Source organism: Opisthocomus hoazin, chromosome 18 (genome assembly GCF_030867145.1).
Source record: "Opisthocomus hoazin isolate bOpiHoa1 chromosome 18, bOpiHoa1.hap1, whole genome shotgun sequence".
NCBI classification, from domain to species: domain Eukaryota; kingdom Metazoa; phylum Chordata; class Aves; order Opisthocomiformes; family Opisthocomidae; genus Opisthocomus; species Opisthocomus hoazin.
Window position 1 is genome coordinate 18,263,701 of NC_134431.1, and position 22,860 is coordinate 18,286,560.

Genomic DNA, 22,860 nt, shown 5'->3' on the forward strand with positions numbered 1-22,860 from the left:
CAGCTCTGGCTGGGTGCAGATCAATGGCTATGAGGAGCCACGCTCAGCCCAAGAGGACTTGGTCCGTCTCCTCACCCGGCGTGCCAAACCAACACCAACCTGCCCGGGGCTGCCCGGTCCTCGGTTCCCCTGCATCCAGCTGGGACCGGCCACGTCGGCTGTGCCGGGAAGCTCCCTGAACACGGAAGGGAAGAGGATTTATAAAATGAGGAGGAGAAGAAACGAGGGCAGGGGAATGAGGTGAGACCCCGTGGGGGAAAAGCACCTCCCTGGTCCCAGACATGTGGCCAAGGCTGGTGGCAACCAGAGCCCGGCCACGGGGCCACGGGTGCTGTGAGGTGAGACCTGCCGTGGGCAGAGCGGGCAGCCGGCGCGCTGGAGCGGGTCAGCGCACCGCAGTCACTGTTTTCTGTAAAAAAAGGGATGCAACCTCTGCTTCTCTTGCTTCTTTTGAGACTTCAGCCCTTGAAGGCCATGGGAGGCTCAGAAATAAGTGTGCACGGAGATGTCCTGCGGCGAAGGAGGACTGGAAAAGAATAGTGGGGCTGAGCAAGAGCTGGTGCTGCATCGCGGCAGCGTCACCAGTGCTGCGATACTGGGGGGGCTGTGGCGGTGGCTTTGTCCCCAGCACCACAGCACCCGCTTCCTTGCCCAAGCCCGGGGTCCCCTCTCAGGTCACGTTCTCTGGCACCCCAGTTCAGGTCTCCCGGCGCTGAGCACGGGGTGGTTTGCCCTGCACCCTCCAGCTGCCTCTCTCCGCTCCTGCTCTTGGACACGGCCGACTTCCTCGGTCTCGCCTCTGCCTCCCCGGCACGGGGCAGCGATGGCACCGGAGCAGCTCAGTCCCGTCGTCGGGTGGCTGCAGATGCCACACGTGCAGCAGCAAGGGACGAGTCTCGGCAGGGAAAGCCTGGGCACGAAACACAGGGGATTGCAGGCAGACGAACGAACCTACGAGCAGGAGATAAAAAAGATGGGTGCTTCAAAAGACGATAAAATCGGTGCCTCTTTGGAACAGCGATGGGCGAATTCGAACAGGTCTGGTGTGCGTTGGCACCCCCCGAGTTGTCCCCGGCAGCGTCTGCAGGGCTCAGCCCACCGCCGAGTGCTGCGGGAGGGCAGGGTGCGAGGAGCTGCCTCTGGCGAAACGAAAACCTAGGGAGGTCTGCGGCAGAAGAGCGAACTTACCCGTCTGGAGTCTGAATTTACCTGCCTGGAGACTGAATTTTCCTGTTTCTGAGGTTAGGCTGGGACGCCAGGGCCAGGGCTGGCTGGAGTCTGTTTCGACAAGCGGGACTGCAAGTCTGCGCTGGCCGCATCCCCCCGGCATCCCCCCGCACACCTTGGAAAATCCCCCCCTCGCTCCGGCAATCTCGGCTCCGCGACGTCGACGCGTGAGCCAGCTGCACATGACCTCACCGCAGAAACTCCCACTGACTCCTTCAGCTAACGTTAATCATCCACCTCACCTCGTTTCGGACCCCGCGGCGCTGGGCCGGCACACGCCGTGTTCCCGTTGCGCGGGAGCGCGGCGTGCCCCGACGGCTCTGCCGACGGCGTTGCGCCGGCTGCGGCAGCCGCTGCTGCCCTGACTCACGGCCACACCTGGCTGCGGCGAGAGCCCGTGGCACCGGCGTGACGCGCGGCCGTGCCGAGTAAACTAGTGGTTTTGTGGGATTTATTTCCCCCTCCCGCCCCGTTTTAACAGCACAGAGTGACAGGGAAGCCCAGCTCGGAGAACACCGTGGGCTTTTTGTGTAGTGCTGATAGCATTTGGGAAAATTATCGTCTGTGGGCTAAATATCTGAGTCACCCCCGGGAGAGAGCTGCATCCACACTTCAGTGTTACCATGTTCTTGTCGTTAGCCACAGCTCATAAGGAAATCAATCATTTAAATTACCGAGGAAGGAGCTCACGCTGCCGGCTGTTCCTCTTCTCTCTCCAAGCGCTGGAAACTTCAGTGAAAACCAAAAGGGGTTTTTAATCCTCTTAAATTATTCCACCTGTTCAGCTAATTAAATTTATGATTAATCTGTGGTTGGGCTGTCAGCGCCTGCCATGGTCTGGGCGGGGGGCGGTGGGAGCAGAGCAGGGGGCTGGCGGGGAGGGCTGGGGCCAGCACCGCACGCTGCTCACCGGCTCTGCCAGCACCGCCCGTCTGCTGGGAGCCGAGCAGGATGCGTGCTGGGGCGCCTGGGTGCTGGTATAAATGTCGGCACTCACCGGCAAGCTCCCTCGCTGTCACGTTATCTGCAAACCCGTGCGAGGAGAAACTTCGCTGTGCAGAAATTCCATGAGAGGACCTGGGGCGGGGGGAGACGGCAGCCGGAGGTATCGGGGGAGAGGTCTGGCTTTGTGGATAAACCGCAGCCGGAGGTAGCTGGGGAGAGGTCCGGCACTGCTGATAAACCACAGTGAAAATGGCAGGGGAGAGGTCCGGCACTGCTGATAAACCACAGTGAAGGTAGCTGGGGAGAGGTCCAGCACCGAGCTGGGGAGCTGCCGGGGGGCGAGGGCAGCGCCTGCCTTCCCCGGACCCTCGGGGCTGGCGGCAGGGTCCCGCGTGCTGGGGCAGCCCGGCAGCGCAGAGCTGGTCGGAGCCCGGCTGGGGAGCGCCGGTGACCCAACCGGCCTCTCCCGAGCTGAGGTCTGCAGCCCCTTCCCCGCAATCGGGGTGACAGCCACCCAGCGTCTCCCCGCCAAGGAGGGGTCGGCCACGGCGGACCCACGCTCGGTGCGGGAGGGCCACGGGGGCTCAGCAAGGCACCCCGTCTCGGGAGGGTGGGACGGAGCCGGGGGGCTCGCCTCACCCTTGCACCACCCACGCCCAGGGGTGCGGGACCCCTCAGAGTCACAGTGGTGGGACCTCAATGCTTGCGAACCTCCGGGTGGGAGCCAGCCTGCGAGAGCAGCTGCCGCGTTTGCTTTGAGTGGACACAGGGTCTGCGCAGAGCGACGTCCAGATGGGACAGAGCGCTCATGATGTCAAATAAAAACCCCAAAACGAATGAAAAAAAACCATAAACACCTCTCCACTGCGCTGGTGTTCAGCAGGAAAGATGTCTCCTGGGCTGGGAGAAGTGGGGATCGCTGCCCGGTCGGTGTTTGTCAGCCGCCGGGCTCTGGCATCGCTCGGCGTTGTTGGCGTGGGGAGACGAGCACAGGACTGAGCGTGGCTGAGCCGCAGCCGCTCCGCTCTCACCTCTGCCGGTGCCGGGTCGGACCCGGGCTCCTGCGGAGCCCCCCGCCACGCGCAGCCGCGGTGAGCAGCCACAGCTCAGCCGGGAGCCCGGGGACCCGAGCTGGCTGCCTCCTGGCTCGCTGCGCAGCCGCTGGAAGCCTCCAGCCCACAGCCCAGATTTTCCCTTGCTGGTGAGAAGGTCAACGAGCTTCGGTGACCCACAGAGGTCCCTTCCAACCCCTACCATTCTGTGACTCTGAGCTCCAAGGACAATGCGAGGTGTCCTGAGACCCGAGCTCAGCCGCAGTGCCCCACAGAATCACAGAACCACAGAATGGTCGGGGTTGGCAGGGCCCTCTGGGGGTCACCCAGCCCAGCCCCCTGCCCAAGCAGGGTCACCCAGAGCAGGCTGCACAGCACCGCGGCCAGGTGGGGCTGGAATATCTCCAGAGAAGGAGACTCCACAGCCTCCCTGGGCAGCCTGGGCCAGGGCTCCGGCACCCTCAGAGGGAAGAAGTTCTTCCTCGGGTTCAGCTGGAGCTTCCTCTGCTTCAGTTTGTGCCCGTTGCCCCTTGTCCTGTCACTGGGCACCACTGGAAAGAGTCTGGCCCCGTCCTCCTGACCCCCACCCTGCAGATATTTATGGGCATTTCTGAGGTCCCCTCTCAGCCTTCTCTTCTCCAGGCTGAACAAGCCCAGCTCCTTCAGCCTCTCCTCGTAGGAGAGATGCTCCCGTCCTCTCATCATCCTCGTAGACCTCCGCTGGACTCTCTCCCACGGGCACGTCCATCCCAGGACTGAGGTCTGTTATTACAAAAAACACGCTGAAAAGGCACCGCTTCCTCTGGAAAAACCACCCAGCTAAACCAGCACCCAAGACAACGATGATCAGCTTCTTGCCAATAACACTCTCGTTTTCCCTCCCTCTCCCCCAACTCCCATGGTAAATGTGTCTTTCAAGAAGCCAGGATGGCACAGACGAGGAACAGGAGGCAGTTCCTATGCTAACAGCCCTCCGCTCCTGTTCTCCTTTAGGCCAAGGACACCGAATCCCCAGCGCTGAGCCGGGACTCGCTGCAGTGCCCCAGGACAGGGGCGCCTCCAGGAGCCGGGGCCAACGCCGGCCGCTCCGGCCGCTCTTCGACCCGTCAGCGCTGGGTGTCCTGCCTCGCCCTCCGCCTCGGGGACAGGCACCGCGCCGCAGCAGTGCTTCGTTTCTCACAGCGCTGTGATGGAAACCCTCCTCGTCTCCTGCCCTAGCTGGGCATGATGGCCATGCTCTTGGACCATGCCATCGGCACTTCGCTGCTGCCAAGGGACTTGGAGTAAGTGACGCTTGGGGACTGAGCTGAAGCGCCCTGGGATGGAGCAGCTCAGCAGAGCAGAGATCAGACGCGGCGATAAGGGAGCATTGGGAAGTGGGGGGGTTGTGCAGCCTCCGTTGTAGGATTTCAAGGCCAGGCTTGGCAAAGCTGCGGGGGGATTGCCAGGACCAGTCCCAGCTCACTGCAGAGGAGCGAGTGAGGGGTCCCCTCTGCTGCTTTTCAGCCATTTGCTTCCCTTTGCCCCTGGCTGAACTGACCCAGGGCACTGCTGGGATCACTGCACTGCTCCATCCCCAGAGCCCACACACTGGGGTGAGCCAGTTGCAAGTCTGGGGTCCCCACTTGCAAGTCTGGGGTCCCCACTTGCAAGTCTGCAGCGCCAGGCAGGTGTGAGCAGACATCCAGGGGCTCCGGAGCTCCACAGCAGTGAGGAGCAAGGCAAGCTCTGCCCCCAGGACCAGCGCCGTTCGTCCAGCCCGCCGTGGTTGAACAGCTTGTCCTTGGAGCAGGAAGAGCCCGGGACGTGTCTGTGGGCAGCAAGGGGAAGTTCAGATCCCCTCTGTGCTGGGTTGCATCAGCCTTCCTCGCACGGAGGAAGCGTGGGGGCACTTCCACAGAGCACGTGTTTCGGAGTGCTTTTCACAGCTCCTAGCTGGGGGGAAATATTCATCTTTTGAACCACAAACTACTCCTGGCAACTACTCAACTGAAAAAGAGCTATAAAAAAGCCAAGCTCATTCAAGGAAGAAGATGTACGCTCTGTGTCATCATTGCTACAGTCTGGAAAATGCCCGAAAGGGTCACCAGTGTTGACTTCCCTACGTGACATCTGCAAGGCTTAAAAAAAGACCCTGCCTGCAGTCAGCAGAAATGCCCCAAGGCTCGGTTCTTGGCTGACCAAGCACCTCTTCACTCGCCGCAGCGGCCGCTCGGGTCTGGGGCCAGACCTGGGGCTCAGGGTGCTGCGGTTGGGTTGACCCAAGAGACGTGAGCTTTCATGGTGGCAAATCCCAGCGCGGACCGGCTGCCTGCTGCTGGCCTCCAGCCTCGCCGTGGCTCGCGGAGGCCGGTTTCGGGGGGGCTGTTGTGTTGTGTGATAACAGAATCACAGAATGGTCAGGGTTGGAAGGGACCTCTGTGGGTCACCCAGCCCCACCCCCTGCCCAAGCAGGGTCACCCAGAGCAAGCTGCACAGCACCGCGGCCAGGCGGGGCTGGAATATCTCCAGAGAAGGAGACTCCACAGCCTCCCTGGGCAGCCTGGGCCAGGGCTCCATCACCCTCAGAGGGAAGAAGTTCTTCCTCGGGTTCAGCTGGAGCTTCCTCTGCTCCATTTTGTGCCCGTTGCCCCTTGTCCTGTCACTGGGCACCACTGGAAAGAGTCTGGCCCCGTCCTCCTGACCCCCACCCTGCAGATATTTATGGGCATTTCGAAGGTCCCCTCTCAGCCTTCTCTTCTCCAGGCTGAACAAGCCCAGCTCCCTCAGCCTCTCCTCGTAGAGGAGATGCTCCCGTCCCCTCCTCATCCTCGCAGCCCTCCCCTGGACTCTCTCCAGTAGCTCCTCATCTTTCTTGAACTGGGGAGCCCAGCACTGGACCCAGCACTGCAGATGGGGCCTCCCCAGGGCAGAGCAGAGGGGGAGGAGAACCTCCCTCGCCCTGCTGCCCACACTCCTCCTCATGCACCCCAGGATCCCATTGCCCTTCTGGGCAGCCAGGGCACGCTGCTGGCTCATGGTCACCCTGTCGTGATGGCTGATGTTGTGTGTTCATGGGGTGAAGCACGTGCCAAAAGCAAGCAAGGGTAAGCGGAGTCAGAAGACGATGGTCTGGGACTCACAACACCACCTTTCTCCTCCGAATGAGACTAGGAAAGGACGCTGGTGACAGAGAACTGTATAATAAAATAACTTCTTTGGTTTTTTTCTTTAGAAAACATCTCTCACACACAGTACAAAAACAGGTAGTTCAGAAATAAATTTAAAGCCAGCTGTACCAGTGACTTCGGGGGCACCCCGCACCCAACGTGCCTCAGCAGAAAACTCCTTTCTCAACACAGAAGTTTGACAAGAAAACACAGGCGAATCCTCTGTGGGAAATACTGTTAAAAAACTAAAGATACCCCCCAACAAAACCAAAAATGCTCAGTTTAAACCAAAGCCAGGCAGTTGTTTGAAAAGGGGGAGCTGGGTTCTTCCCCAGAAAAAATGACTCTGGCTGCACGTTTCTCTTCTGATAAAATATTGACCCTTGCGGAGCGCTGGAGAATCGGTGGCCGGCACCCAGCGAGCGCCCGGGAGCGGCACCGGCCGCTGGTGCGGGGATGCTGCAGCTCCCAGCACCCCGCCCCGGGCGCAGCGACGCTCCCGCACGCGGCGCGGGACCCACCGCAGCCCGCTCCAGCTCTGACCCATCGCTCATCTTAACGGCGCACTTCAAGTTAGGTTTGGAAAGATTAATAAATTAATCAAGCCACGGAAGAAAGAAAAAAAATACAAACCCAAGAACCACCCCAAAAGTTCCGTTTGTGTTCTCAGTACAGGAGGAAGCGCGCGCGGACCTTCTCCTCGATGGAGTGCAGCTTGGCGGCTCGCAGCGCGTCCAGCAGCTCCTTGGCGACCTCGTAGGGGCCCTCTTTGAGTTGGGTGAGGAAAGCCCTGAACTTCTCCTGGATGGCCGCCCTGGTCCCCAGCGCCTGCTTCTTCGGCGAGCGCTCCAGGATTTGCTGCAGGCGCTTCAGCTTTCTGACGGGGATGTTCTGGTACGCCACAAAGTCTATCATGGCTTGCTCACAGTCTTCGTCTCCTGGAGCTGGTGGGAGAAAACCGCCTGTCGGTTAGAGGGATGGTGACCATGGGACACCAGGAGAGCAGGTTGCAGCCCTGCTGAGCCTCTCCACGGGACACCAGGAGAGCAGGTCACAGCTCTACCAAGCCGCTCCATGGGACACCAGGAGAGCAGGTTGCAGCCCTGCTGAGCCTATCCACGGGACACCAGGAGAGCAGGTCACAGCTCTACCAAGCCTCTCCATGGGACACCAGGAGAGCAGGTCACAGCCCTGCCGAGCCTCTCCATGAGACACCAGGAGAGCAGGTCACTGCTCTACCAAGCCTCTCGTGGGACACCAGGAGAGCAGGTCACAGCCCTGCCGAGCTTCCCCATGGGACATCTGCCCAGAGAGGTGGTCGATGCCCCATCACTGGGAACATTCAAGGTCAGGTTGGATGGAGCTCTGAGCAACCCAATCCAGTTGAAGATGTCCCTGCTCGTTACAGGGGGCTTGAACTGGATGGCTTCTGAAGGTCCCTTCCAACCCAAACCACTCGATAAGCCTAGGACATTGTCCTCCCCGGGGCACTGCTCTCCAGCCGCGGCTTGGACCAGTGGTCCCAGCCCAGTGAGCTCTACTGGGAAGCCTCTCACAACCCCTCTTCCAGATTCAGGAGGGTGTTTTAGCTCACCCAGCTGCGGCCAGCCGTGACCACGAGCTGGGGACCAGCTGCCCCGCTCTGCCCACCAGCAGAGCACGAGCTCCTGTCCGAGGACACGGCAGCGCCTGGCAACGGGCACAAACTGAAGCAGAGGAAGCTCCAGCTGAACCCGAGGAAGAACTTCTTCCCTCTGAGGGTGACGGAGCCCTGGCCCAGGCTGCCCAGGGAGGCTGTGGAGTCTCCTTCTCTGGAGATATTCCAGCCCCGCCTGGCCGCGGTGCTGTGCAGCCTGCTCTGGGTGACCCTGCTTGGGCAGGGGGTTGGGCTGGGTGACCCACAGAGGTCCCTGTCAACCCCTGCCCTGCTGGGATTCTGGGATTCTGTAAGCCAGGGGGGAAGCGGGAGGGCAGCCGGCCCGCGCTGCCGGCAGGTGTGTGGTGGGACAAGCAGGTCAGAATCGGCGTTTTGCAAGTGGAAAAATAAGGTTGGAAGGAAGAAGGAGGAGGAAAGCACCAAACATGGCATCGTTCACTGGCCGAGGCCCATCCCTGCCAGCCAGCCACCCCAGAAGGCTGGGGCCAGCCCTCGCCGCAGGCTGGATTTCCCAGCAGTGGCCCGTCCTGTACAGGGCATTTCAAAAACAAACTGAAAAAGTTCCTGTAAAACTGAATAAAGTAAATACACCTTTTCCATGCTCCTCCCTGACGGGGAGCAGAGGAAGAGGGAAACTCCAGAAAAACTGAAGTCATCGCAGTAACTATTTACAGATGTTATTTTTCCTGAAGGTTTCTGTTTTCCCAGGTGGATTTTTATGTCCTGGGACAGGACCAGCCCCAGAGCAGGGCTTTCCTGGGACAGGACCAGCCCCAGAGCAGGGCTTTCCTGGGACAGGACCAGCCCCAGAACAGGGCTGTCGGGCAGACCTGCTCCCAGCTGGTTAAGGCACCGCCGGAGCGTGCCCAGCCACAGGAATGAAATTGGAACCAACCTTCAAGTGACCGAGGCCAAACGATTACTCAATCAGGGAGAGACCAGCCCAGTTTTACGCCATTATAAACTGGGAACGGTTTCCCTGGTCATCGTGGGGTGGGTCGGGCTCGCTTGCCCGGACTCTGCCTCTCCTGCGAACCCAGGGCTTACGCTGGATTTCTCCTGCGACTGCTGCCGCAGCGGCGAGGAAGTCAGGTGCCCGCACGCCTCCCGAGTGAAATCATCAGGAACCACAGCTAAAAACACCCCTCGGCTCCCATTGCTCACGGGCTTCCTCTCGCTCTATAAATAGCTGAAAGCCCTGTCTGGCCGCGGGTGCCGTTACCTAATGAGCCGCAGCACACGTGCTGCTGACGCTGCTCTCACCTGACCTCCCCCTGCCCCGGGACCGCGTCCCGCTGACGACAGAGCTTCCCATCTCCTCTCTCCGCTGGCAGCACGCTCCTGGCGAGGAGCTCGTGGCGTGAGTCAGGCTCTGTCAGGAGAAACGCCCCGCGCTGCCGGTGCCGGGAGAGGATGGGAAGGCAGGAGGTCCTCGGGCAGGGTGCTGGGGGGAACGGCCTCCTGGCTGCCTCGCCGTGGAGGAGCAGCTCTTACTGAAGCTCAAGCTTCATCGTGATGGGAGAAATTATTTTTTTACGCTGAGAAGGGTCGATCACTGGGACAACCTCCCCAAGGACAGGGGGGGAGTCCCCATCGCTGGGGTTTTTCAGGACAGGGTGCCGGATAATCTCATCCGGGCTCCCTTTCCCATGAAATGTTGGGCCAGAAGAGCTTCCAACGTGCCTTCCAGCCTGAGCTGGTCTATGGCTCCATGACTGATTTTTTTTCCTTTTTTGAAGCCCAAGGGCGCAGGGTCCCTGCCACCCAGACCACTCACGTTGAGTTTGTCCCCCGGGTATCCCGGCGGGATGCTCAGGGTAGAGCGGGCGGTTCGAAGCGGCTGCCTGCCTCACCCCAGCCGACACCAGGCCCTTCAGATGGTTTTCAGTCCCTTTCGCACCCCACGACGTGTCGGGGCGCGTGGTACAAAGCACCCCGGAGCCAGCCCCTCGCTCTCCCCCGCTCCTTTGCCCTCTCCGTGCCCGCTGGCAGCTCCCACCCAGCCGACAGCCTCCACCGGGGCTCAGCGCTACCGTCGCGCTCTCCCCGTGACACCGTGGCTCTACTTTTCACCAAACAAGCCCAAATCCACCCTACGCTGAGCTTCCGACGTACCCTGGACTCTGCCCCGCTCAACCCGCACGAGGCAAGGCTGCGGCCGCCATAAAACCCCCCTGGGAAAGGGGCCGGGAGCCGGGGAGAAGCGAGCGCGGGAGGCACGCCAGGAGCCGAGCTGGGTGGCTCAGCCCGTCGTGCCGCGGCTGTTTACGCGGCCGCCAGCCACCCGTTATCACCGCCGGCTACTGGCTACGGCTGAACGCCTGCCAAAACTGTCCTCACGTCCCAGCATTCCCAGTTATCCCAGTTCCTGGTAAGAACTGGCGGGGTTTCACTGCCAGCTCGCTGTTCTCGCTGAGCAAGGAGCCTGCGCGGGTGCTGGGTGAGCAGTGGCCGTTGCTTAAGCCCCGCACCCTGCCCTTGCCCCACAAGACCCACCCTGGAGGGGGAGGACAGCAGACAGCCTACATTTTATCCATAATTACTATTAATTATGGATCACGCCATACTTTTACAAGCTCATTTTGCATCTAAGTAGAAAAAAGTCAGAAGAAAGTCGGCTCTGGCCCTGGCAGCATGGTGGTGCCGGCATCCCGGCCCCCCGCCCGCGGCTCACCTGGTCCCTGCGTGCTGTTGCTTCTCCCCAGTCTGCAGCTGGTGCAGAGGGTGTCGTGGTACTGGTTGCCCTGCACATTGGTCTCCTTCCCCTGCTGCTCGCAGTCCTGGTGCGGCTGGCACGGCTTGGTGCTGGAGTTGGAGGAGGAGAAGAAGCCGCGGGGGCAGGCACGGCACTGGGTGTTGTCGAAGGGGGTACCTGCGCGCAGGGAGGCAAGGGGACCATCAGCCCGGGGGGACATCAGCAGGGGTGGGAGCTGGGGATGGTGCCGGAGGAGCAAAGAGTGCCGGCCACCGCCACTGCCTGCAGCTCCCCGGTGAACCGTGCACCCACTCGTAGGGCAAAGAGCCGCGCTTTCCCCGGTCATCTCCCACGCCAAAGCCTGCGGCACGCGCTGGCAAACGGTCACCGGCCTCCGGGCACAGGGAGAGATCTTGTCTGCTACCGAAAAGGGCCACGTCGTGGGCCGGAGGCGTGGGCTGGGGCTGGGCGAGGCGGGTGCCAAACCAGCGCTTTGATTCACGGCGGAGTCAGGAGGCTCCTGGCCAAGTGAAAGTAAAAGTCGCTGAGAAGGTGAAAGCTCCCGGCAGTTCCCCACCCCGGCGCCCGGCCGGACCCGCTGCTTCTGCACAGGGACGGTGCCACGCCGGCGAGATCGCACCCGGCCGTCCCGCACCTTCCGTGGGACGAGGGGGAACGGCCCTGACAGCAGCAAATGTCACCCCTCCTCATCTCCTCTTCATCTCCTCCTAGCTAAGAACGAGCTCTCGACCTCGTCACGCTTTCGGCCATCGCTTTGGCTTTACTGGGAGCAGTCCCAGTCAGCCCAGCTGCCGGCCCCAACACCCCAGTCCATGTTTGCGAATGGGAAGCCCACGAGAAGCCCGCGAGAAGCCCGTGGGTCAGAGCACCCGTCCGACCTGGCAGCCAGCGAGGTCTGCCCGCCGCGCCACCGTCGCGGGGTCCACGTCGGCCCCGGACGGACAGAAGCGCCCGCAGCCCCCGGGCTCTGCCTACCCACGCTGGGCGCTCAGCCCTTGCTGGGGGTGCAGGTGTCTGGCCCTGGGGGGGTTCCCTGCACAAGAAGCCGTTTGTAAAAAGTAAACAATAATAAAAAATTAGTTTCTCCTCAAGCTCCCCGGCTTGCTCGCACGGCTCCTCAGCCCTCCAGCCAACCCCCCCAGCCAGAGCGGACGCTGAATTTCAAAGGGCGTCCCCGCGCCGCTCGCAGACCTCGCTCACCCTCCGCTGCACCCCTGCATTCTGCCACAGCTACGCCCTGCAGAGACATCAAACCCTGAAACCTCAACCATGAGCATCAGCTGCCGACCGCAGGGATTTCACCCGGCCCGGGAGCCCGGAGCTCCTCTGTGCCGCACACGGAAGGACGTCCAACGCTTTGAAGCCTGCAGCCAGGTAACGCTGCTTCTGCTGACGCTGCCCACGCTGCTTTGTGCTGCCCAGCTGTGCTTTGGAGATGGAGCCCGGTCCTCGGTGATTTGGGGAGCGTGAGAGGCAAACGCGCTCTTAAGCAACTTGTATTTTTAGAAAGCTTGCACAGGCACAAATGGGGGCAACCAAGGGACCAGGTAAATTTGTGCTGGGGAAACGGTGGGAAAATAAGAGCCCTCAAGCCTCCCGTGACTTCCATCTTGCCAGGGGACGGAATCTCGGACTGGTGACCCTCCCCCAGATGTGAACCGACACAAGGCTGATTTTACTGTTTTGGAACCTGCCCACGTGCCCAGTTCACGTTGTAAACACAGCCTCTCCAAACCGCTCAATAAAATCCGCAAAACGCAGCCCCAGAGCTACACACACGCATCAGCCCTGCCCTGGCATCACTAAGCAGCCCTTTTCAGTCCAGGCAATCAGCATTCCCCGCTCCCCGGCCACCTGCCTGCGAGGAGCAGGGAGCTGACGGAGGAGTGGGAGCCGCTGGGACCCTTCCACCCGCCCAGAGCCCCGGCAGGGCGAGCTGCCACGCCGGGGACGGGTGAATCACGGCCCGGCTCTGCCGGTTGCGGCAGGCGAAGCAGGTAACCAGGACTGCCGCGTCCCCTTTAGCCTGGCGCTGGGGGATTTCAAAGGCTTTCAAAGCGAAAGCCGGGGGAAAACCTAATAAATCATTTGGAAAAGAAGCCAGGAGCGGTTTCAGATGCCAGCAAGGCCGGCGCTGGGCTGGTGAGCACAAGGGGAGCAGCTCAGGCTAGGGGCAATCATTGCCCGCTGTGTTGCTCCTCGATTTTTAGCTCCAGGGGAGATTTGGGGACGTGGCGAGAGCTCGCAAGCACCCACATTGCGGCCGCCTGGCTAGGGGACTTACCCAGCTTCTCCACGCCGGAGCCCGGCGGACACTCGGAGTGCTTGATGCAGAACTCCATCTCCGAGTAGTAGCCCTCCCGGCACTGGCAGACGCGGTTGTGGGTGGAATTGCACTGCTGCACCTCGACCTGCTTCTCCTCGCAGATGACGTTACAGTACCGGCACTTCTCCAGGTAGTTCCAGTACTGCGTGTAGTGCAAATCCGGGCAGGGCTCGCAGACCGTCTGCCTGTCCCTGGTGCAGTGCCGTGCCACGAAGGTCCCCGGCGGGCACTGCTGGCAGGTGAGCTTCTCGCTGGTCACAGCATCTTTCCATTGGTAAGTGGGTTGGGCGCTGCAGCCGAGCTCAGCGAGGAAGAGGAGGAGAGGGGCAAGCATCCGCTGCGGCAAAGACAGCGAGCCCTTAGCTCGTCCTCTCGCAGAGGCAGAAGCAGCAGACGCGGCTGCTGCGCTACAGAATTCCTCACCCTGGCAGATCCAAGGGGTTCTTCTCCCACCTCACGCTCGCCCCAGGCCCAGAGCAGCGGCGGTACCGGGGACCGGCGGCCGCCCCCCACGTCCCTCCCCGGTGACAACACCCCCTTCCCAAACGCCGCTTCCCCAGCCCGTTTCGTGGTGCCTCCGCAACCCCTTTGCCTCCTTTCAGTACTAAAAGCAGCTCCAGCACGTTCTCCTCCTCTTTCCACCCCAGTCACCCCCCCACCATCTGGGGTAAGACCACCCCAGATCAAGAAGCAGCAGGGAAGTTTTCCAAGCTAGCAAACACATAGGGTGCTCCATAGGAACCCCAAACCTTTTTGGAAACACAGATACCCATCGCGGAGCCTCGCTCACCCTCCCGTTCCCCGCCAAAGCGCGTGAGCCCAGCCTGACGAGCAGCCGGGTCCTTACCTTGGATGGATGCCTTGGACTCGGCACGTGGCAGGGTAGCATAGCACCGAGGGCTTCCGAGCGCTGCGACCAGGAACCTGGGGAGACAGAGAGGGTTCCTCAGGGGCTGGCATCGGCTCTGGGGACAGGGGTTGGCATCGGCTCTGGGGACAGCGGCTGGGTTGGAGCTGCTCCCGGTCGCAGCCGTGCCGACGCCGCCGTCCGGCTTCCGAGCAGCAGGACGGAGCGCCGGGTCGGGGCTGTCGGGGAAGGCTGAGGTCTCCCGCACGCCGGCTGGCCCCAGCGCGGGGACAGAGAAGCGGGAGCCTCGCAGCGCGGCGGCGAACTTCGCCGGTGGGAAGCTCATCGCCCCGGCTGCGTAAGCGCTCGAGGGAGGGAAAACCACCCCAGCCCGGGACCCCGAGCAGCGGCCGAGCTCTCCCTCCGCGTCCCGGCCCCGCTCCCCGCCCCGCAGCCCGCTCCCCGCCCCGCACCGCGGCCCTCACCGCCCCGCTCCGTGCCGCTCCCCCGGCCGGGCACCACCTTTATAGCCCCAGCCCGCGGGGAAGACCCCTCTTGCGCAAGCGACCGCGGCCCGCCCGGCCCCCCCCGGGCCCCCCACCCCCGCCCGGGCCCCGCCGCCCGCTCCCGGTCCCGCTCCCGGCCGCGGCCCCGCAGCTCTCGGGGCTGGGAGCGGGTTTACCTGCGCGGGGGGGGGCCCAGCCCCAAGCTCTCGGTGCTCTGCTGCGGGCTCAGGGCTGGTTTTTTGGCTGGGGAAAGGCAGGGAAATCCCCCGGTGAGCGCCCTGTTCCCGAGCTGTAAATGCTCGAGAACTTCCCCGTCACAGCGTCTGCCGCTCGCTGGTGGGGGGTTCGGTTTGGGCCCCCCCAGAACGCAGCTACACTGGGGCTGTAGGCGGTGAAATCAGGGCTGGGGGGGCTGCTCCAGCTGAGAACCCGAGCAAAACCCCTGGCTCGGCGTGGGGGGCTCTGCTGTGGGACCGCATCCCTGCTCCCACCCAGCGCAAGGGCTCTCACGCATCTTCAGGGGGTAGGCAATGCATCCCCAAAGCCACCCCAGAGCTTCTGCTCAGGGGAGTGCTGAGGAGGACCCTCTGACTCCAGCCAGGACACTAAAACACTCAGTAAACCACCACCTGCAGTGGGGCAAGGACAGCCAGCAGCGGAGGAGGTCAGCGCTGGACTTCGAGCGACGCTTTGCCGTAAGCCTTGGACCGGTGGGAAGGGGACTTGGCCTCAGCAGAGCCAGGCGGGAGGGCATTTACCGGTGCCTGCTCGCCCTACCCCTGCTTAAATACGTCAGGCTCGTGCACGCTGTCCTGCGGCCCCGTCTCGCTGGATTCCCTCCGAAGGCGAGAAAATCCAAGGGCACCGCCGCAGAGCGCTTCTCGGGGTAGGAAGGCAACGCTGGAGAGCTCGCCGTCCCCCCGCTCCGGCTACCTGCCCTGGTGCCCCTGCTCCCCAGGCACAGCGGGGAGGAGGAAAAGCACGGAATTTACCTACTCCCGGGTGTAAAAGGAGGAGAGCTCCTTGCCGAGCCCAGCGTGCTCCGTACCTGACAACTCGCCTGTTCATTTTCTCCCAGAGACTCTCTCCTACGTGGAACGGTGCCACAGGGCAGAGAAGACGGGAAAAGCTGCAACCGGTTCCAAACAGGTGCCTGAGAAAGAAGTTTAGCTTTTTTTTTCTTGTTTTTAAATTTTTCAGCCAATGGAAGAGATGAAAACACGCCTGGATACCAATCACATCCGAAGGCACAGAGCACGCGGCTGGGAAATCCGCTGGTTTCTGTACCGCAGCCCCGTGAACGTCACGGTTTGCCACCTTCATCTGCAAAAAGGGCACGAGCGCGTGCCGTGATCTGCTGCCGCTGCCCGTCACACGAACCCCGCCGGTTCCGGGGCCACAAACTCCTCGTGGCCCCTCCTGCCAGCACAGCCCGCGGCTCCGGGACCCCCAGCCACCCCCCAGCCTCGGGCAGGGCTCTGCCATCCCAGCGGGCCATGCTGAACGGCAGCTTGCCACCAGGGAAACCCCACGTGGTGGGCTTTGTACCGGTAAAGCATGGCCACCCATGTCACCTCATGAGGTAACACGGGGAGAACAACCACCAGCCGGCAAAGCCTCGCGTGCTGGGAACAGAACCATGTTGGAGACCGGTCTGAAGGCAGTAGCCAGCCCATAAACACACTCGTGTTACGTGCACAGCTTCTCCCTGGGGAGCCACCGAAGGGTCCGAGATGTCCTCCCACCAGCTGTGTTCTGTGGAACTGCTGCTGGCGGCCTCGCTGGTCCCCAGACCCCCGGCGCAGAGGGCACCGGCCGCTGCCTCTGAACGCAGCAGCACTCGGTACCCTCTCCTGCCCCTCCAAACAAATGTTCCACCGTTGTTTGAGCTGCCAGAAGGGAATTCCAGGCAGGAATACAGCTGCCCACCAGGAATACAGGCTGTTTGCGTAAGCCAGCCCGACGTCCTCTCAGCAGGCTCCTGCGGCGGCTGCCACAATTCATGTTTTTCTCAAGCATCTCCCATTCCCTTACATGTCCTCTGCTCTACGGGGTAGCTCAGGCCCCTAAGCAGTCGCGAGCATCGAACACCAGATATGGAATTGCAGGAAATTTAATCTGGAAAAATTCCGTACGCCGTTTCACGCCGAGAGGCCGCAATGAGCGGCGTTCTTGACGTGCTTCCGCGTTGTTCCACATGTGACCGAGCTGTGGGTCTGCACTGGAACCCTTCTCCTTCGCGAGAACTGGGCTCCTTCTGTCCTCATCTCTCAGCCCTCAGCGTTCCCAGATATTCTCCTCACACTTGTTCCCTCCATGTATGGTCACGCCTGTTGCGTTAATACTACCTGTTAATACTACCTGGTGTAAACAGCCCAGGGCTGAGCGCCTTCTTTAAACCCAGACACCATCTAGAAGGTGTCCTGAAGCATAACGTGTGCTGGGGCTCAGGGACTTGTGGTTGGGGAAGGGAGCACCCGTCCCCAGCAGCCTCCCCTCATCTTCCAGCAGCATCTCCTTCTCCCAGGGACTCTCTGAACAGGCGCTCACAAATAGCCAAAACCAAATAGTTGGCTCAAAAAGCCAACACAAATTCTCCGGCAATGTAAAGGAGCCGCAGTGAAGAAGCGAGAGGCCGGGGAGGTTTCTCTCCTCGGGGCCCAGCAGCCAGATCATTTTGCACGTCGCTCCTTAGCATGAACCCCTGAGCACCAGACAGAGCCTCTCGCACCTCCAGAGGTCAGGCACTGGGTCTGCTCTCCTGTCCTGGGCGGTCAATCTCTTGGACTTCATTCTTAACCCTGTTAAAGATCAAGCCTACAAGAGCTAAACACACAACCTACAAAGAAAGAAAATCAAACCCAGTTTGCTGCTGCTCAGAAGGAGAAGCGAACCCTGATGGTCAGCAGGAATCCAAAGCTCCTTCCTGTAAGATCAGCTTCTACCCAGCATGGTTCAAGAAGAAACTCCGACTCTAGCTGGAATCTAAGGGGGTCAGCATTTGGAATCTAAGGAGGGGTCAGCGTTTGGAATCTAAGGAGGGGGTCAGCGTTTGGAACCTAAGGGGGGTCAGGGTTTGGAATCTAAGGGGGGTCAGTTTGTGGGTGCATGAGCGCTGTTGAAGAAGCTGGGGGCACGGCCCTGGTTTGCACCCTACACAGAGCAGGTGAGGCCCCTACCCATCTAACTACGGGCTGCTCTAAAATAGATGTAGCTTCACTGCTGGCTTGTCACAGTCATTTGCAACTCCCCAGAGTAATCCTGATGATTTGTAACATCTTTTGACATTATCCCTGAGCCAAGGACTACTGGGGCTTTGCTCCCTCAGTATGCATCACCTCGGTAATCACCCGTATCCGTTAACCTCCCAGCACTCCCCTGGGACTGAGGCACGTCCTCTCGAGGATGTTTCTTCTGGGTGAAACTCGCCACGAGTCTGAACCATGCATGAGTCCTGGCACCGCAGCGTGCCCGGCTGGAGAGCTTCCATGAGACCTCTTTTGCCCGAGGCTTGCCCCGTCCGAGGACAGCCTGGAATTTCAGGGCAGCCTCGGTGCCCCAGCAGCACGTTTCCTTTTTGGGTAGGCAGAAAGCTGGTCTCCATTTTCCTACCGTGGGTTTCACATGGTTCTTCAGCCTGGTAGCAGCCCTCTTGCTGACACATCAAGACTTTTCCAAGAAGCTGCAACAGCAATCGGGTCATCCAGCCTTTTGCAAACTCGTGAGTTGGTTAAAGTGATGAACAGTCACACCGTGACAGTCGTAAAAGCATTACTCAAAAGTAATCTGAACGGCCTCGTTTCTTCCCTGTCTCCCCCAGTATTCTGCTTAGATTGAAAGAAACCCCCAAAGAGGGCCTGCTGACACCTGCTCAGGGGTGGAGGAACCCACAAGCTGTACGGGGTGAGCGTAGGTGGCTCATCCTGGGTGGCACCTCCGATGTCCCTGTGTCCTGGTCATAACTGCTGGGATGGACACAGTACACCAGGAAGCTCCGGTACGCAGCTCCTCACCGTACCACAACGCATTAGCATCAATTATTGTCCTTCTAAGTGTAACAGTGAGAAAAATTGGTCAGATTAATATTCCTAGAGAGTGGATGGGACAGCATGTCAGTGGGACAGCAACGACTTCCCCTACCAACCTCTTCTTTTAGGGAGGTAAGAGGGGTGGAACCACCACCTACGATTGATCTTTTTCCGTCTATTCTTTTGCTCGCCCCAACGAACCTCCCGGAACGGGTTTGTGGGATGGCTGGGAAGCAGCAACTCGAGTCCCTACTGCCTTTCTGACCTGTGGAGATCGCTTCGAAAAGGAATTCAGCCTGATCTTCTCATGGCTCTGACTTCACTTCCCCCACACGGCATCATTTCACCCTTCTGCGAGCTGCAGGGTGTCCAGCAGCACTGCTTTTCGACACTGCTCTGGCAAAATCAGGTTTCTTGCTGATATTCAGAGAAAAATCTGAAAAGCAAAGAAATCCCTCGCTCTCCGTCGGTAGCCACCTCTCCAAGCAAAGACACGGTTCGTGTCTTTCCTGATAAAACAGTTTTGCTTTTTTTGGTCTCTTTCCTGAGTCCTTTCAGCTTTACTGGGGAAAAACAGTGGGAAAAGTTTTTTCAATGACACACCACTAAAACTGGAGACAATATCCCAGGTACAGTCATAGCACGGCAAGGCAGGGGCAATAAAGAGCAATTAATATCTACTTGCTTCATGACCTGTAACTCATGTGTCATTTGCTTCTCAAAATCAGCAAGGAGTGTCCATGGTTGGTTTGCTTCCCCCTGAGCACTCAGCCTGGATCAGTTCCTCTAAACACTTACAGCAACGCAGATTTTTCTGAAACAATTCCTGTTTTCACTTTTTGGTCCTCATACATAATGTGCTGTCACTGTCGCTCTTTCTTGTAAGTTCAGCTCGTTTCAAGCCGACAGCAGATCGCAGTCTGCGGCACGTCCCGACAGCTGGTTCCCGCAGACCCTCTCCAAGGCTTCGTTGGAAGCAGCTTTATTGCTGGGGGGGGGAAGGGAGGAAGCAGCACTCTAAACATATTTAGGAGGGACCACACTGAGGTCATGCAGGATTGGGTGACACACGAGCTTCTGAACGTTTCTGTGGAAGATGGGGAGTGGAAATGCGTGCGCGTGGCCCTTTGAGAAGCGATTCTTGAGCAACCTGCCATGGTCAACCCAGCGCTCGGCTACTGGGCAGGGGTTGGCGAGCTGGGAGGGGGAAGGGCCAGAGGTCTGGCCACAGGTCAGATAACACCGCTGCCAGAAACCGGGGAAGGATGCCCCGGAAACCCCAGCACAAACACTCTCCTCACAGGTCACGGGGTTGCTATTCACAGAATCACAATGGCAGGGGTTGGAAGGGCCCTCTGTGGGTCACCCAGCCCAACCCCCTGCCCAAGCAGGGTCACCCAGAGCAGGCTGCGCAGCACCGCGGCCAGGCGGGGCTGGAATATCTCCAGAGAAGGAGACTCCACAGCCTCCCTGGGCAGCCTGGGCCAGGGCTCCGGCACCCTCAGAGGGAAGAAGTTCTTCCTCGGGTTCAGCTGGAGCTTCCTCTGCTTCAGTTTGTGCCCGTTGCCCCTTGTCCTGTCACTGGGCACCACTGGAAAGTCTGGCCCTGTCCTCCTGACCCCCACCCTTCAGATATTTATAAGCATTTATTAGGTCCCCTCGCAGCCTTCTCTTCTCCAGGCTGAACAAGCCCAGCTCCCTCAGCCTCTCCTCGTAGGGGAGATGTTCCAGTCCCCTCACCATCCTTGTAGCCCTGACACCAAGTGATCTGCACGGGTAGAGACCTCGACACCTGCCCTCACGCTCAGGACTGTGTTCCCCCCCAAGAGAGTTCCTCTAGGTTTACAGTAAAACCCGGTGAAGGACAGTGCCACATGGAAGCCCGTTTGCTCACCACTGGTCAGGGCTGCAGCAGCTTGCCTTTTTTTTTTTTGTTAATTGATGGGCATAACTTTTTAGCAAACGTCTCCGAGGTAGGTCAGGAATGACAGAATCGTTAAATTCTGAGCATTAGTAAACTGAAAGCAAGCGATGAGCAGACACGGCCGCAGACAGGGCCAACCTGCTGCGGGCTGGACGCTCTCCCGTCCCCAGCACGCGTTGGCAGCCGCTCGTCCTGCCCGAGACGCTGACAGCAGGGAACCAGACGTCCCGCCCCGCTGCGGTGCAATCCCCACCACGCCAGAACGCAGCAGCAAAACCAGACCAGCTCCAGATCAATTCCAGGTGCCAACAGCAGGTTCATTGATGGGGACATTGAGGTCTTGTTTCAGAGCTTGTCAGGGTGGGTTCGGCCACTGAAGGCACGCAACAGGCCAGTCTGCAGCCAGGTGATCCAGCTGCTGAGGAGTAAAAGGAGGAACACGTGAACCTCTTGAAGGCACCAAGATACCTGTAACGTAGTTCCTCTGCCCGTCTCGCTAACAACGGAACATTCCCAGGTAGGAACAGTCTCCAGAACTAATCCAACTCCAGTGGCAGGGCAAAAGCACAGCTAGGAAACTATTCTAGTTGAAGGGGAAAAAAAAAAAAAAAAAGAGCGTAATAATTTTTGTCCCCAAGCAAATCACACATACCTTTGAAGCATTTCAGTTAGTCTTGCTGGATCCTGCAGCATTCCTGCAGTCCACAGCGGATAATTTCCAGCAGGCAGACCTAACCAAAGCCACCACTTCACTGCCTCTCTGGTCGAAGCTCGTGTCCCATGCTGTGGTTTCCCTCCAGTGGCATAAGCAGTAAGCTGCAGTTCTCGCCAGGGAGAGGTCTTCAGAGCAGACGAGGCGCTGATCTCTTACTGCCAAGCAAGATTTTCCTGCTCACTGCTCCCAGCCTTCAGCCTGCGCTTAGACTTCCCACTCCACTCCTTGGCCAGGCCGAGAGAACGCACCGAGAATTCAAAGCCAGCATCCAAACGAAGTCACAGGGACCCGCTCGGCAGCAGCTGCCAGCCTTGCCCCACACGCAGAATTCAGATGGCCCCAAAGCTGCCGGCTGCAACACATCGGCCCTGGCCCGATCGGCTTTCCCCCTTTCCCCCGAGAGCATCATCATTTTTTTTTTTTCCTTTCCTTTTTTAAACTTCTGCAACGCCCTAGTTATTGCTATACTTGTTAAAAAAGCAAAAGAGAACGAACGATGGTAAAGAACACTCAGGGCACAACTTGTGACGGTGCAACCTCAACCAAAAAACCCTTGACCAACAAATAAAATGAAGCACATTTCAGGTATGGGGTTGGTTTGTTTTGGGAAAACAAAGCCGTCTTCTTCCACGTTTCTGGCAAGATTTCAGTCCAGCAAAAAGTAGCTTTTTCCATCACTAAAGGCAACGCCGTCACCACACTACAACTCGGAGTCCTCTTGAAGGACAGCAGTTTAACGTTACTGCCTTCCTGACACCATCGCTCCAAATCTTTTTCTGATCATTTTTGCAACACATATATACACGTGGATACATCTTTCTATAATTTTTTCCCCACTTACATTTAAAATATCTAGGGCTTTCTCTGCATTATTTATTCTTGTTTTCAGACTGTAAACCACCATCAGTAGTGCACTGAATAGATACGTGAATAGAAGGTGAAATTCATTCACAGATTTAAACGTGCCAGAATATATGCTAGACCAAAATTACCTTCATTCCTGTCTAAATTTTCGTTATTGCTAATGATTAGCTAATGAAGTACAGAAAGTTCCTGCTCCACTGCCAACCAAGAACAGCACTTTTCTTGTTCTTCAGGTAGCCTGACCGCAGCGAGCCCCGACTTGAATACGCACACGTTATCGGACACTGTCATGCGCGAGAGGCACGGTGTCACACACACTGCTCGGCCATTTATACGTGAAGCGGATTCCAACCTGAAAAAAGAAATTTCTCAATGAGGAGCAATATCCCAGCAACTAATTTATTCGAAGTGACACTGGTTTTGAATTATATAACCAGGGAAAACAAAAACCTTTGAAATTCTTGTTAAGATGCAGCTCACCTTTCAATTTTATCAGTTATTCACATAAAATTTTCCAAAATTCCATTGTTATGAAATCCACCTACAGGCTGAGGGATAAAACCACCTCTAAAATTATTAAACAATACATTCTCCCAGAAAATTCTGAAAACATATGCTATATGAAGTGTCTCTGTCATTGCAGGAACCCCAAAACCAATTAGCAAGTGAGATTACAATCCTTTGCTCATTTTTGCCACAGAAAAATATTCAAGTGTCAAAAATACCACAGGATAAACCTCTCCACTTACCCGTACCAGGGCCATTGGGACTCCATACCCAATGTTTTCATATCTGGTTTAAAACAACAACAACAACAAACAAACCCCAGTGAAGACAAAAATTTTTTATTTATCATTTAAATTACAGGAGCTACTGAAGATTTAAAATTGACACAATTTTTCAG

At 58.8% G+C, this 22,860-nt stretch overlaps 1 protein-coding gene across 1 annotated transcript; it reads right to left on the reverse strand.

The window, feature by feature from the left end:
- Positions 1-6,401: 6,401 nt before the first annotated feature.
- TNFRSF6B (TNF receptor superfamily member 6b) lies at positions 6,402-14,642 on the reverse strand. Its single transcript, XM_075438679.1, has 5 exons — positions 14,602-14,642; positions 13,920-13,996; positions 13,031-13,409; positions 10,705-10,902; positions 6,402-7,317 (listed from the first exon to the last, which is right to left on the reverse strand). The coding sequence occupies exons 2-5, from the start codon at positions 13,959-13,961 to the stop codon at positions 7,040-7,042; spliced, it is 897 nt and encodes a 298-aa protein (XP_075294794.1). The 5' UTR covers positions 13,962-13,996; positions 14,602-14,642; the 3' UTR covers positions 6,402-7,039.
- Between the last annotated feature and the right edge of the window lie 8,218 nt (positions 14,643-22,860).